At 36.4% G+C, this 16928-nt stretch overlaps 1 protein-coding gene and 1 long non-coding RNA gene across 7 annotated transcripts in view; both read right to left on the reverse strand.

Annotated features, from left to right (window-relative positions):
• Positions 1-3025: 3025 nt before the first annotated feature.
• Positions 3026-9386, reverse strand: LOC139034353 (uncharacterized). Its single transcript, XR_011486797.1, has 2 exons — positions 3290-9386; positions 3026-3181 (listed from the first exon to the last, which is right to left on the reverse strand). It is a non-coding gene; the product is annotated as an uncharacterized lncRNA (long non-coding RNA).
• A 2179-nt stretch (positions 9387-11565) lies between these two features.
• The window catches only part of CSNK1G3 (casein kinase 1 gamma 3), a 121009-nt gene continuing 115646 nt past the window's right edge, over positions 11566-16928 (reverse strand). For all 6 annotated transcript variants that reach the window (XM_020888776.2, XM_020888777.2, XM_020888773.2 and 3 more), the window contains one exon: positions 11566-14123. In XM_020888776.2, coding sequence (XP_020744435.1) covers positions 14069-14123 — 55 coding nt within the window. In that variant the 3' untranslated portion in view covers positions 11566-14068. The remainder of the gene's footprint in view (positions 14124-16928) is intronic.

Genomic DNA, 16928 nt, shown 5'->3' on the forward strand with positions numbered 1-16928 from the left:
TCTTGAGAGTCCCTTGTTGCAAGAAGATCCAACCAGTTCATCCTAAAGGAGATCAGTCCTGGGTGTTCATTGGAAGGACTGATGCTGAAGCTGAAACTCCAATACTTTGCCCATCTGATGCAAAGAACTGACTCATTTGAAAAGACCCTGGCGCTGGGTAAGATTGAAGGTGGGAGGAGAAGGGGATGACAGAGGATGAGATGGCTGGATGGCGTCACCAACTCAATGGACATGAGTTTGGGTAAACTCCGGGAGTTGGCGATGGACAGGGAGGCCTGGCGTGCTGCAGTCTATGGAGTCGCAGAGAGTCAGACACCACCGAGCGACTGAACTGAACTCTTCTTCAGGACCACCCCCAGTCTCTAGATGGCTCCATTTTCTTCCAGATAAAAAGCAACCCACAGGCAGCCTCCTTCCAGGTTCACTTCTATCTCAATTCAACATACACGCTACAGCCAATCACTTGAATTATTTTCTCACCTCCCTCACACATATCACCTCTTGAAACCCCATGGACTACAGCCCACCAGGCTGCTCTGTCCATAGGATTCACCAGGCAAGAACACTGAAATGGGTAGCCATTCCCTTTTCCAAGGGATCTTCCCAACCCAGGTACTGAACCCAGGTCTCCCACATTGCAGGCAGATTCTTTGCCATCTGAGCCACCAGGGAAGCCTGTATCAACTCTACAAAGGCCAATTAGCCCTTTCTCCTTTCCACTTTCCCTTCTCTTTGGAATCCTAGCTCATTTCCCCCAGGGATTTCCTTTCATCCACTTCATTCTCTCCAGTATCTTTGACCTCATCTTCACTGAGAGTATTCCCTCAGCAAACAAACCCATTAGAGCTGCTCCAATCGTAAAAACACAAGCAAAACATTCACTTACTTCTCTTTTTTTTTTCCTCTCAGCCAGGCTTCATGAGAGAGGAGACTGTTTCCAAAGTTTCTGTTTTTTCATCTTTTCACTCATTTCATTGATTTTAAATTTTCATTTGCAAAATATTGCAAAAAATCTAAAACAAAATTCATCCACAATCTGATCACTTTTAAAGAAAAGTTATTTAATAAACAAAAGTCTCCCTTTGTTGTCCAGGCCTATCTTTGTCAGGAGGCTCCTAGAAAATTCGGCCAAGGTTTTCTTGGCCTTTGGCCAAATGGCCATCCTTCCTTCCTCTGGGATAAAAATGAGCCATCTCCTAGATAGCAGTGCAGCATAAAACATGCTCTTTTGTCTCCAGGAGTAATTTATATAGCCTATAACCAGGGGAGGAAATAACCACAAGCAATCATTTTTAATCATTTTGTCTTTCTCTGTGGCATGAGAACTTTTGAATATTTCTGTTAGAGAAGAGAAAAAATCTACTTCTCAATGTCCTGTGAAAGGTAAAATTGAGCTTGAATATCATCATTTTGTTGATGTTATTTGGTGTATGAAAAATGAAGCAGTGACCAGATTACATCATGGAGTTAAACACAGATATTTCTCTTGTTCTGCTGTTTTCACTCTTTAAGCTTTTTGAATAATTCAAGGCAAGAAACTACATCAGCAGAGAACTGAGAATCTAGTGGGGATAGTATCTAATAACCATATTATTAAGTGCAAAGTAAAAGGGCATTTCTGACTGAATCTGTCCCTTGGTATTCTGAACTTTTCACTCCCTGTCTTATGACAAGAACCTATTAACTAACTTGGGACTTGGTTAAGAGAAGGATTTCAGCCCATAATTCCCCTAAATATCATACCACCTGACTTCTAACAGTTTTTTACTTTTCATTACATCTGAACATACTTATCCATGGATGCTCACAAAACAAGATTAAACAAACATTGTCTTTCAAATGCAGTAAATACTATATAGTTTTTACCATCACAGTCCCGGACCTCAAAGCAAAATATATAGAGGCAAGACCTGTAAGGGTCACGCAGTGATCATGTTACACAGTGATTCAGCCACTGGAATACTATGGGATAATATTCTAACTCTTCTTTCTCGCCAAGAGAAATGGGGAAAATGTTGAGATGTCTCACCAAGAGAAAGGGAAAAAACAGAAGAATAACTGGATGAGGGAGCACAATCAATGAAGGGGGGTTTGTCTGTGTCAAAACCCCCTTGACTGTGTTTGCTCACTGAGTCAAGAATGTAACAGGAGACTGGATGAGTACTGGCCCAGGTCTGCAGAGGCAGGCCAGTCAGGAACTGAAAAACTGAGAGGAGTCAGAGGACAATGGTCCAGGTGGTGAGTGACATGGCCTCACCCAACACAAGTGAGCAGGAAGTACAGTAGTATCATGTGTCTGGATGAGGGGAGAACCAGAAACACCTGAGGAACTGTACTAAGGTACCATGCCCCGGAAGAGAATATTTTAAAGGGACATCTCAGGAACCAACTCTCAGAAGTTTACCTAATATAAGCCAACACCTTCAGGACTTCCCTGGTGGTCCAGTGGCTAAGACACCATGCTCCCAGTGCAGGGGACTGCAGTTCAATCCCTGGTCAAGGGACTGAATCCCACATGCCACGACTAAAAAGACCCTGCATGCCACAATGAAGATCAAAGATTCTGAGTGCTACAACTAAGACCCAATGTAGTGAAATAAATATTTTTTTTAAAAGTCACCACCTTCAAGGACAATTTAGAGCTGTTGTTTCAGAGTAATGCATCCCAAAATTGGAGATACATGAGAATTATTAGAGGAATTCTTTAAGAACTCCTTAAAGAACTTCTTAACTCCTCTAATTAACTCTTTTCCTCCATCAGAAGCGCTAGGAGTAGAGAGCCCAAGTGTTTTCTTTCAAAAAAAAGTACTATCTATAAGTGACTGTTACACTCAGCAAAGTACAGAAACCTCTACTTTAGAGATCACAATGCCATCCAAATCCATTATTTCATTTGACCATCATGTCCTTGTAAAGATGTTGAAGGCTAACAGAATCACTTTCATGAAAACTTGGGAGTTAGTTTTCTTGAACAATTCCTGTATTAGTCAGTTCAGGCTGCTATAACAAAATACCATGAACAGGGTGGCTTAAACAATAAACATTTATTTCTCACAGTTTTAGAAGCTGAGATGTCCAAGATCAAGGTACCAACAAATTCAGTTTCTGCTGAGAGGTCTCTTTCTGGCTTGAAAATAGCTGCCTTCTCACTGTGTCCTCAATGGCGCAGGGAGATGGAGAGCTTTACAGAGGAGAGAGATAACACAAAGAGAGTAACAGAGAATGTAATACATAACTATTTACAATGGTGCAGCAGGATTTAAGGAAACAAAAAGGGCTGATAAAATACCTGCAGTGTGGTCACTGGAGCAAGGCACTTTTGACCAGCTGTTGTCCACAAACGTTAAGGTTGTCATCGATTTGCCCAGTTTCACAAGACTGCGGTGAGGCTGCTGTTGATTTGCTCATTTTCGGAACCAGAGTTACTGGTGTGATGCCACTGATTCATTTTCAGAGCTTGAGAATTAACTGGAAGTTATCTTGATTACCAGTGGTTACTTGTTCGCAACTTGGGACTTTGACTGAAGAACAGCCTTTACCTTTCTTGAATATGAAAAATAAGCACTTTCAATTCTCAGTGCTCTCTTTTGGTCTTCTATCACCCAAACCTGTAGAGGAGACCATAAGAAAGTATCCAGATGGTAATTTTTCAAGGTACGATTTTCAGCTGGTGTTGCCATTTAAGCAACTTAAGCACCAATTACTGTGGAGAAAAAATAGCTCTAATTGCCAAATCTTTATAATTCATTATATACATTTATCTATGTATACACACACACACACACACACACACAATTTATCATATTAAATTAAAAAAAAAAAGTTGACTAGACTATTTAGAACATCCTGACAAAGTTAATATGGAATTCAGTATAAAATACAAGGTATAAGAAAGAAGTGATTTTTTTTTGCCCATATGATTATTTTTAAATGATTTGAACTTCCAAGGCACAATTTAAAATGGGTAGAATGTTATCTCACGAGATATTGGGATGAACATATTTGACTCATTAAAGAGACTTTTTAACTGGATTAGATTCAGTTCAGTTCAGTTTAGTCGCTCAGTCATGTCCGACTCTTTGCGACCCCATGAATCGCAGCATGCCAGGCCTCTCTGTCCATCACCAACTCCCGGAGTTTACTCAAACCCATGTCCATTGAGTTGGTGATGCCATCCAACCATCTCATCCTCTGTCGTCCCCTTCTCCTCCTGCCCCCAATCCCTCCCAGCAATGAGGATAAGGGTGAAAAAACTCAGATAAGAAACAAGAAACTGACTGTTATATACACTGTCAGGTTGGAAATGGTCAAGTGATTCACTCTAGAAGAGAACCTCGGAAGTGTGAAACAACACCCAGTGGTCTTCACACTAACATACAGACACAAGCGATAAACGAGGCTTAGGCAACAAGAAGCCATGGGAGATGAGACACAGGAGTTACCGATCCTGGGTATGGTAAGACTCCTGGCTGGAATACACACAAATGAGAAGAGAAGGCGGGGAAGTATCCCGGACTGACAGCGCTGGTACATGGACACCAAACATAAAATGCACTGTAGGAAATACTGCGGAAAGACGAGAGGAAAAACCTGGGATACACTTATGAAAATACACTACAGAATGCCAGGCCAGAAAATCAGAGTTAAACACGCAACCATTGACTGAAACAAGGTGCTATAAACAAACAAAAAAAAGTTGTCAAATACATGAACATTAAAAGCTCAGATTTGGGAAACATATGGTCACGATAGCTTCAATTGTCTAAAAATCTCTTATTTTACCCAAACCAGAGCATCTGATGACTCTTTATATGCCAAAAAAAACTAGTCTCCCAGGAAATCAGGTATTCATGCTTAGTCCTATCAGACTGAGACTCCATGGGCTGTAGCCTGCCAGACTCTTCCGTCCATAGAATTCTCCAGGCAAGAATATTGGAATAAGTTGCGGTTTTCTACTCGAGGGGATCTTCCCAATCCAGGGATTGAACCCATATCTTCTGTGTCTCCTGCATTGCAAACAGATTCTTCACCCTCTGAGCCATCTGGGAATCTTCCAGGAAATAGAGGAAATGGCAAGTACTTAAAACTACAATCTGGACTGCCAAAATGGCCAACAGGAAGGAACTAATTGATAAAGTGGAAGGTTTGGGAACCTTGAGAGAATGTGATCATTTCAAGGCTGGTGATACCTAGTAAAGAGAACTCAAGACTGTTGATTCCAGTTCTACAATCAAAAATGACTCTAAAAGGGGAGGGGGAAGGAGCAAGCTTGCAAAAAAATGTCTCTTCTGACAAACTAAACTCTTAAAAGAATGGAAGTCAAGTATGCATAGCTAATGAATATAAGAAATGGTAGAATCTTTAACCTTCCTCTCCCAATTAGCTGACAATTTCTTAAAAGAAAAAACAAAGCTCAAGTCAATAAAAAGGGTTTTATAAACTATGTGCAGAGACAAATGTAAGGAAATGGTTACGAGGATAATGTAAGACTCAGCGTCTTTAAAATTTTTTATTATTTTTTAAATCAAGAATAATCTTCAGCCTAGAAAGTGGGTGATAAGCGGGAAAAGTAAGTATGAAATGAGGTCCATCATAGATACAAACAAGTCTCCAGACCCGGCAAAATTCATCCTGAAAGACTTTGCAGATGGTAAATGGAACAAGGCAAAAAGACTAGACTGGAAATGAAATTTCTATTAAAAGAAAAAAAAAAAAAAAAAGAGTAGACTATACAGCTACGGATTGGTCAATAATGTGGATTCCAAATAAGATTAGACTGAGTTAGTTAAAAGGCAGTTTATAGTATTAGAAATGGTGATCTCTAAAGTAAACACGGATTCATTAGGGAAAGACATTACAAACTAAATTCAGTTCCTTTTTCAGATGGAATAATGAGAATGGGAGGGCAAAGAAATGGACTAAATTGTTCAGTTCACCTAGATTTCAGAAAAACATAAATAGCTCATGGTAGCAAAATGGCAGAGGATTGTCATACATTAGACAGCCCACTTAGGCATCGTGTCTTAGGTTTACTGGACTGATACTGAGCTTAAAGCAAGCAGGAATACAGTGACATGGCATAGGGCTTTGTCCTTGCCTCTGTTGTTTTTTTATCATTAAAGGTACAGAATTAATAATTTTTAACTTATCAATGCTGTTATGAGTCAAAATAGCCAATTGTGCAATGTGATAAAATCAGGGTACAATTATTTTTAAACAGAGAACAACAGCTTAAATCTAAGACACAGTTTAATCAATACCAGACCAAAGTCTTGTCTCAAAAAGAAGAAGCACACACTCTGCTTGAGGAATAAAGGTGCTGCTCAGTTTTCAAATATGGTTTATCATGAGAGTAACAGTAAATGGCAGACTGCATTGAGAGCTCTTATAACTGCTAAACTTCAGAGACGTGCTGCAAAGAAAGCATTACTCCAATCTGAGGTGAGGAAACTGATGCTAAGAAGTCAAGTAACTTGCCACAGTTCTCACAAGGCAAGTGAAAAAATTGCAAATCAAATTAAATTTGTTTGGTCCCCAAATTCATGCTCTTTCTAAGACCATGCACTGCTTCAACACCTAAGCTCAAATGAGACACTGAATTATCTCATTTATAACTCCCAAATGTACTACAGAGCATTTTCTTTATCATAATCCTTCAGGTTATTTCAAAATGACCCCTACTTTTATAAAGTGAAGAAAGGTTATCTTTTAAGTTGTGTCACTCAATTAGGTTAAAAAAAAAAAATTTAACTTCAAACATTCAAATCTTTCCAATGTGGTCCAGAACAGAAGTTGGCAAGCCATGGTCTGCAAGCCAGATCCAGTCCAACTCCTGCTTTCATTTTGCCCATGAACTAAGGAATGGTATTTGCATTTTTTAAATGGTTGAAAAATATCCAAAGAATACTTCATGATACATAAAAACTATATAAAATTCAAATTTCAGTACCCATAAATAAAACTTTATTGGAACACACCCTTGCTCATTCATTGACATCTTGTCTACCACTGCTTTCACGCTACAAAGGCAAAGCTGAATAGTTGTGAAAGAGACCATATGTGGTGCTCACTACTTTACACTGCTGCTCAACACACTACAAATCTCAGGGACACAGTGGTCATTCGACAGCATTTCAAGTGCTACACATAGGGTCATGCAAACATTTTATTACTTTTATTACTAACGCAGGTTAATCATATTTCAAAAAGTAAAGTGAATTTTGAGAGTTGTGCTTTTTAAGGCATGGTGGAATGTGGATTATTGTGTTATAAAATTATAATAGCAAAGCATCATGTTTATTATGCAGTGACACTTCAGCTGTGTTAAAGGAATACAATTTATTTCCACATTACCAGACCAAGCACTCATCACAATATTCCCAACTCACAGGAAAGCAACAGTAAGAACAATTAAAACTTTGGAGCAGAATATCATACAATTTATTCAAACACACAAAAAATGAGAATGAAGGTGCAACAAAAGTTACTTTCCAAGTGGCTCATCTGTTAGCCAAGCAAACAGTTCTTCACTGACGTGAGTTAAGTTAATTAAATTGTGTTTGACTGCAGCAGCTACAAAGGGTGTCCAGGGAAGATAAAACACATTGAAGACGACTAGCTTTTGAGCAAGGACAGTTGCTTTAAGACACTAATTGTCAACTAAAAAACACGGCAAATGATTTGGCTTTTCATGAGTCAATACATGTTACCAATATTGCCCAGTTGTTGATTACAAGAGATGGAGCTTAAAGTAACTCAGGAATTGGCCTCTGTGAATAGACTCCATGGAACAACTCCAATAGAGATTTTTTTTTTTTTAAGAGAAAAGATTTTTAAAGAACTTGAGAAAGCATCAGTGCTAACTGAAGTAGTGTCTGTGAAGATGTGCTGTAACTTAATGGTAGTACAAGCATATGGAGTAGAAAATGGTTTACTGGGCAAATTTTCAAAGCTTGTGAAAGTGTAAAATGTTTAAAATCAATCTTTATGCATTACATGATTCATCAGCAGGTATTCTGGGGGAACTATATGAATCTGTCATGTTATTGAACTAGTTAAGTCAGTGGTGAATTTCATTCAGTCTTGCAGTTTTAACTATCATTACTTCTAATAAGTTTTTGCTAGGAATAGAAACTGAATATCTTGACTTGCCCAACTACACAGCAGTTTGATATTAGTAGGAAAGTTTTATTGCAAGTTTTTTTGAGCTCAGAACCAACACTGAATTTTTTCTGAATAGGTATTATCTTCACCTATTATTAATGAATACTAAATAGATTTGAAAATTAGGTTTTGCAGCAGATTTGATTACATTTCTTAGTAAATCAGCTTAAAAACTTTAAGGCAAAACAGCACTTATATGTGACATTTATACTGCAACAAAATCATTATGACAAAACTAATGCTGTTTACATCACAAGTAATGTCAAGCCACTTTATCCACTTCCTATGCTGTCAAGTTAAAACAAGCAGCAAGGTATCCATTCCTACACAATTTGCGGTGGATATGTTTTTCACACTCAACTGCTGTTTCAGCTACATTTTTGGATCCACTTAACTGTACAAATGAGGAGCATCCATCTAATCTTCAACAGGAAGTAACTAATCTGCAGTGTAATGATATGTCAATGGCAAATATCAAGGGCAGAATCTAAGAAAATTCTATAAAACACCTTCCTTAGAACTGATTCAAATGAATTCTTTTTAATGGCTGAGTAATATTCCATGGTGTATATGTACCAGAGCTTCCTCATCCATTCGTCTGCTGATGGGCATCTAGGTTGCTTCCATGTCCTGGCTATTATAAACAGTGCTGCGATGAACATTGGGGTGCAGGTGTCTCTTTCAGATCTGGTTTCCTTGGTGTGTATGCCCAGAAGTGGGATTGCTGGGTCATATGGCAGTTCCATTTCCAATTTTTTAAGAAATCTCCACACTGTTTTCCATAGTGGCTGTACTAATTACTCAGCCATTAAAAAGAATTCATTTGAATCAGTTCTAATGAGATGGATGAAACTGGAGCCCATTATACAGAGCGAAGTAAGCCAGAAAGATAAAGACCATTACAGTATACTAACACATATATATGGAATTTAGAAAGTGGCTGTACTAATTACTCAGCCATTAAAAAGAATTCATTTGAATCAGTTCTAATGAGATGGATGAAACTGGAGCCCATTATACAGAGCGAAGTAAGCCAGAAAGATAAAGACCATTACAGTATACTAACACATATATATGGACTTTAGAAAGATGGTAACGATAACCCTATATGCAAAACAGAAAAAGAGACTCAGACGTATAGAACAGACTTGTGGACTCTGGGAGAAGGCAAGGGTGGGATGTTTCAAGAGAACAGCATTGAAACATGTATATTATCTAGGGTGAAACAGATCACCAGCCCAGGTTGGATGCATGAGACAAGTGCTCAGGCCTGGTGCACTGGGAAGACCCAGAGGGATGGGGTGGAGAAGGGAGGTGGGAGGGGGGACCGGGATGGGGAATACATGTAAATCCATGGCTAATTCATTTCAATGTATGATAAAAACTACTGCAATGATGTAAAGTAATTAGCCTCCAACTAATAAAAATAAATGGAAAAAAAAAAGAAAACACCTTCCTAATGGTGAATATGCTCTAACAAAATCATATACGTATGGACTGATACAGTATTTGGTAATATCTAACTGAAGACATTTTCAAAGATGAAATACATAAAATCACATTACAGATCAGCATAACAGATGATCATTTGCAATCAATTTCAAACTCCTAAGTGAAATATTATCTTCTCAAAATACCTCAATTCTTATCAGTAGACTTGTATTACAAAAAAAATTGTACTCAAGTGTTCACATGTATTTTGAACTTCATCAATACAAAACTATTGGAAATTTGTTTTCTCATTATGCAAGTATATAAAAACTTCAATTTTGCCTTTGGTCCCATAAAACCAAAGTTTGCCAACCCCACTCTGGAGCAGTGCAAGACTGTTTTTCATATTAAGCAAAATCACAGTATGGTAAACATTCCTGTGAACAACTGTTCCTTCTAAAACCATTTTCATATCCCAGCAGTATTACCTGATAATACTTGTATATGTAGTCCTTTCTTTGGTTATGATCCATGTATACCTATGAGGTAAATTTCCTAAGAAAATAATATGTGGGTCCATATTAGAGATGGGCAGAGAAGAAACTCATCATCCCAAACATCAGCAAAACTTTACAATTCCATTTACTTCTTCTCTAGTAGAAAGATTAGCTTTTCACTCCACTAATCCAATGGTAATCACAGACACCTTTAAAAACTAAACAAAAACACATCAAATATGGTACTTATGATGTCCATTTTTACCTAAGTCCAAAACATTTTTCAAATGTGTATGTGATTTTCAGTAATATATTGACTAATATGTCTCAATAATAGAAACATTTTCTAATTTAAAGCAATTATTTTTTCCCTTTACACTCATTTTTCTCACCATGACAGCAAATATCTAGATTTTGCCTGCACAGAATCCATTCACTTTCCTTCTGATAACACAACCCTCATTTTCTTTTGGGAACACCCCTTCTACCTCATTTTTGAGTCCAGTGTGTCCTGTGAAGATGGGAGAACATTTCCTGGGCCACAGTAATTGGCTCTGGGGTGGGCATGTGAACCAATGAAGGAATAAATGTCAGGATTCTGTTGAAACTGTTGAGAGAAACTCTCCTTTGTTTTGGCTGAGGTTATGAAGAAGGCAGTAGTCTAAAGTTGTTACGTGGTCATTTTACCATCACGTGTGAAAAATCCCCCTGACAACAACAACAGAAGGGTAGGAAGCAAAACAGAGAGAAATACAGATTCCTGAACCTTACACCAGGATTGAGCATGTCTGAAGCCACTCCTATGAATGGACTTCTCAAATGCAATAATGTGCATGCCTACTGCTGAAGTCACGTTAGGTTTCTAGCACTTGCAAAGCCAAGGGCGCTCTGACTAAAGCAACTATATAATCATTCAGGCCAAACTCTAATCTTAGGTCATTTATTTCTAGATAGGCCTTTTAACCCATGCTTAATCTATGCTATGTTTGATCTCCAGATCTTCTTACGATTTCTGAATGGTGGTGTTTAGTGGACACGTACGGACTTAACATTGCTGCTTTGACTTACCTTACCTTTGCCATCTTTCAGTAAGCACGGCAGCACCTTGTAAAACCCCCTATTGCGAAGAGCACAATGATGAACTGTGAGATACTGCCACAGATATCTGCTCTGCATCTGCAATGATCTTAAAAGTCATTCACTTCAAACTAGAGCAATAATACTTCATTTCTGGAAACATAATAGTATGACTTCATTTTTTAAAAGGAATGAAATGATAGTTTATTTTCTTTGTTTATTAATGGCATTAGTTCTAATTAATTGCTCTATGAAAGAGTTCAGAGAAATAAAAAAATGGTTTTAAACTTTCATTAAAGAAAGCTTGGATACACCCAGCTATGTACGTACTCCTTACAATAGAGTTCCAACAAAGCAAAACAAAAAACAAAAACACAAAAGAATGTTCCTTCAGGTCTGCTTTTCACATATACTAAATTTATTCACATAAACTGAACTTTAAAAATTTCTATCTTCAGTTAGTGAGTGGCATTATTTTACCCATGATCAGAGGAAAGGGGAAAGAGCAAGTTTAAAAAAACTACCTTTATTTTTTATTTCTTTTTCAGTTACATACTTTTAAACAGGGATGTGTTTCATTATTCAGACATTCAGGCAATGTTGACTTCATTAGTGTTGACAGAAAAGAAGCATAAAAATGCAAAACATTGTTGGCTTAACCTGAACATACCTGCATTACCTATTATTGACCAGTTTGTGTTGCCAGAAGACTTATTCCTTGGCATTAAAATGGAGCACTTAAAAATATTGCTAAAAAGCAAATGTCTACACACTGGTCTTTGCAGCAAATAAGGGTATTTATACTTTTAAAATATTTTAAGTCCATAATTGGATTAATATACACACCTTCTTATGTATAAGGAGTTCAGATCATATAAACACTGTACAGTCCAAAAACCCTACTGAGAATAAAACTAAACAGGCTTATGATAAGAAATACAGATATTGCATGTATTTACAAATATCAGAGACACACAAATTTGGTCAAATACTGTAAAGAAAGAAGTGGTTTCACATTATAATGGCTAAAACATCCATCTACCTTGCTCAAAGCAAACAAAAATAAAAACTCAGTATGTAACTCCTGTAGTTTAAGACATCACGACAGTATACAAATAGATAAAATGGAAACTGTTGACCAAATTATACAGTATATGTTTTCTAGGCTGAGTGTAGCTCTTTAAAATCAAGAACTTATTATAAAGATCATTTATAGGATTCCAAGCAACGATGAGAAACAACATCCTGATCTGTGCTATTCATATGGGTGCCTAATTCATCAAAAACAACACGCTGAACTTTTGGCTAATAAGAAAATAAATTACAAAGTACAAGCAAATTTCTGGAAATACAATAATGAAGTCAAAAATGTAGATTTATTTACTTTAATTACACATTTTAAATGTTACCTTGAAACAATAAAAATAAATAAGCTTGCCCAGAGGCATGCACTTGAAGAGACAAAAAAAAAAAGGGGGCTGCATTGAAGGAGTTAAGTAACAATTTCATAAACAAAAGGTGAATATGAGATCTGAACAATACAGCTTTCTTTCTAGCCAGTCTTTTTATGTTAACTCTCCTTGAAAATTCTGGCTAGGAAAATGTGACAAAAGTATAACTTGTGTCTGTATGGCTTAAAACAAAACATTCTTGAAAAATGGAATGGGTTTCCTATTTTTTTAAAACAGAACCGTTTCTTTGTTCATATGCAGGCACTTCAAAAGACTATGGGGACAAAGCACCTGACCCATCCTTTCCAAAATAGTTTTCAATCATCAAAACTATACTAAAAGCAGGAAAATTCCAGAGAACCAACAAAGTTGAATACAAGAAACTAGTGTGCGCAGATGGCAATAGGGGGACCCCGTTTTTATTGCTGGGGGGCCCTTTTTAATCAAAGAGCAACTAATTAATAAACAGACACCATGGCGTGGCACATCCAAAGCTTTCTGCTCAAGGAGAAGGCAGTCGTTCAGCAGCAGGCTTCAGTGGGACTTCCTTGGACTTCAACCTCATACGATGCGGCGAGATTCACATTCATTCCTTCTAGTGTATTTCTCCACAAACTCCAACATATCTCATTTCTCAAAGTATTCACTTCTTGCTGTCTAACATACATCATTATCTGGAAGCATAAAGTTACATTACACAAATATTTCGCATTTTTAAAAAATAAGCGCTTTTGCCACTTCGGCAACACTGTACTTCACATAGTGGTGCAACAAAAGCAGAGCTCATCTTTAGCACGCTATTTTGTGATTCATTTTACCAACTACCATCGGCTGAACCCATAGAGCTTTTTCCTCAGTACCTCTGGGCAGTGAGTGTACCTTGATTTCACGGAGAGAATGTTAATGTGATTCATGAATAGCAGTACCATCAGTAACAGTGAAATCAATGCAGATGTCACACAGATAATGAACTTCTCAAGGGATAACTTCTTTTAAATATTTGGGCAACTGTTTTCTCTGTTGCTTTATCCGCTGGGGAGAAAATTCCTGTTTGATTATGCTCTTACAGAAGTTATTTAAAAAAAACAGGTTAGGTATATAACTGGTTGCCATTTCAGATACTGTACTGCTTTCTACAACTGGAGGAGAGCTTCTGAAAAATGTTCTATAGAACTGTGTAAGTCATCAATACCACCTCATTGGTCCATTCCATTCACTGATGGGCAAAGCACTCATGTTTTGACAAAACTTTAAAGCTTCCATAAAAGTTAAATTAGGAAAACAAAAAAATGACTGTAAGACAACCACAAAAGGAAGTATGAAAGTATGACATTTTTGTTTCTAAGAGTGAGTCCTTGAAAATATATGTGGTCACTACAGAGATGATTTCAATCACAAGACAGCAGATGAACACATAAGTAACTCCCCATGATCTGTCTGTGTCCAGAGTCATTTGTGGCGCTGTATGGTTTTCCTTTTCCTTCGTTTGAAAAAACAGCAGCACCTGCAGATGGGAGAGAAATACTTCTTTTATTATAAAAATACTAGGGTATTGCAAAATAAGGTTGAACTCAATTGCATTAATGTAAGTGATCATAAAAGCCATAGGCTGGTGCAACAAACAGTGAGCGTATCAATGAAGCATATATATTAGTGAAATGATGGCAATTATTAATATCATTTCATCAATGTGCTTTTTTAGAATAGCAAGACATTCTATGCAATATTAAAAGGAGCCACTAAACTGAAAAGGCTCTGCACCAAGACTAATTAAAAAGCCATAAAGCTCTGAACCCCAACTGACCCACCACATCCTATTTTAGATACTAATTTCTGCCAATTGTATGCTGTATATAAAGTTGATCTTATGCAGTCTTTCTCTTTTTTCCTGATTGTGGAATATGATTGGTGGAAGCCAATGTTAGAACAGCAATAATGAGCCTAACATTGAGGATTTTATTTTCACTAAGAATTAGATTTCAAAAATGAAGAGAGAAATCCCCAAAATACTCTTCAACAAACATTCTCCATCATATTTACAAAGTGGAAGAGAGAAAAACATACATTAACTAGAATAAAAATCCTAAGATTGGCATTTTTAATTCTTTAGGGGTTAAAGAAGGTCAAGCTTATCATGTTATTTTAATTAAGGTAAAAATTATGCTTAACATTTAAAACAACATAATCAAGGTGATTCAGTTTCATAATTGAAAACTGATTTAGTTTTTGAATTCTATTAAAGAAATATCTGGTTTTTATGCCTAGATGAAAAAAATCTAGATATGATCCCTGAAGGTACTGGTTTTTCTCACAGTGAATTCTCCTAATTATGAGAAGAGGCATCACATGCAGAGATATGCTGAGGCTAGTATGAAATGAGAGTCAAACGAGAATCACTGGTTACCAACTAACAAAACAAATACACACATGTATTCTAAAAGTCTATCATTCCTTCAAATAAAGGTCTGGCTTTATCTCCCTTCCATATTGAAGTCAATCTATCAAAATACCAAGATGACAGGTGCCACATACACAGAGGCTCTTTTCTTTGCCCCTCTTAAGTCCTTACAAAGATACTCATTGAATTCTTACCAGCCCACCTTCCGCAAAGGATATTAACTCAAACATTTTCAAGCTAAGCATAAAAGAGACCAGGTAGCTTCAGGAGTCCTAGCCAGCAAAAGATCATTGCAGATGAAATAATGGCTAGATATCTTTATATATTTTTGTGAAATAAATGTAAACAAAGCCCCACACTGTCCAGTTAAATTACACACTCTCTCAGCTCACATTATGTTTAGAAATTCAACATTTATTGTGATTTATGCCATGATTATGAAAACACTATGGAGCATTCAAAACCAATTTTTTAAACTGCATTCAAATAGCACACAAGGACTAGACCAGGGAATGTAACTAATTTAAAACTGTATATATCACTGATAAAGATTCAACTAGAAATATGCAGTGTTATCAGTCTGTATGAGTTTTATTCTTATTGAGATAACTATCAGACAGAATGGAAATAAATTACTCAATCAAGGGTCTTAAAAAGAGACACTATGGCAAAAGAAGACTTCAGGCACAATACATATTTCCTAGATTGAGAAAAGTCAAATTTTTCTGTCAGCTACCTAATACTTTCTCAAACACGTTACATGTATTTTCTAAAATAAGAAATCAAAACAAAAAACGACTAGGAATGCCTATGTTATGGTTGATTCATGTTGATGTTTGGCAGAAACCAACACAATACTGTAAAGCAAGTATCCTTCAATTAAAAATAAATAAATTTAATCATAAGAAAACTACTAGGAGATAAAAATCATTATTCTAAAAAAAACTCTTCAATTAAAGACTTAGAAAAGAGTTAGAAAATGTCTACATTATAAACAGCAAATGTTAAAAAATCAGTATTTAAAAGAAATAGGCCAAATATTTAGAAGATTAAATTTAAGAATATATGTCAATGGAAATTTGTTTAATATGAAGTTTTATTAACAATGTTCACTATTTTTAATAATGTTGTCTTTTCAAATTCCAAAGTATGTCCTTCTAATAAAGTTTTCTACTAAAAAAGTGTTGAAAGGTTTACATAATAAGACTTTTGGAAAAGGGGCTTTCATAGATGTTTTGATAAACAAGTTCAAGGCTCAGATTTTCCACACTTGTATTAGCAATTCGCCTTGTCTGATTTATTTATTTTTTACCATTATTAACCTGCTTTCAGTTCTGAGAGTTGACTTCTTCCTATTTCCTAGGTAATCTTTCTTTCTATTGTATAAGTATTGTTGAATACAGAAAACTATTGTAAGCATTATTTAAGATTAAATAAAATCTTCAAATGCATAGTAATTGTAGAGACCTTTTTAAAACAAAGCAATCTAAAAAAAGACATCCATTTTTAAAAAGTAAATCCCAACAGAGTACATCCTTGAAATAGATTTGCCCAAGTAGAGCTGGCAATGCTATTAAACCGACGACCACGAGAGGACAGCATTGCTTTATCCAACATGAATGCATCCACATACAGAGAACATAGATGTTCTCAAAATATGACATACTTACAGAAGAAGGAAATTGATATTAAGTTTGTGGCTGATTTCTTAAAAGCCATTACCAAAACAGCTGATTTATAGTCTTAGTGATTAATAAACCAGGACTCATCTCAATTATCCTCAGCACTCAGTCTAAAACACTTTTTAGCATAGGACCACTCTGACACGATTGTTTAATTTTCCTCTCAATATGTAGTACTAACCTTAATTTATTTTATTTATTTGCTTACTATCTACCTCCACATACCCCT

The sequence above is a fragment of the Odocoileus virginianus genome, chromosome 3, assembly GCF_023699985.2.
Source record: "Odocoileus virginianus isolate 20LAN1187 ecotype Illinois chromosome 3, Ovbor_1.2, whole genome shotgun sequence".
Lineage (NCBI taxonomy): Eukaryota > Metazoa > Chordata > Mammalia > Artiodactyla > Cervidae > Odocoileus > Odocoileus virginianus.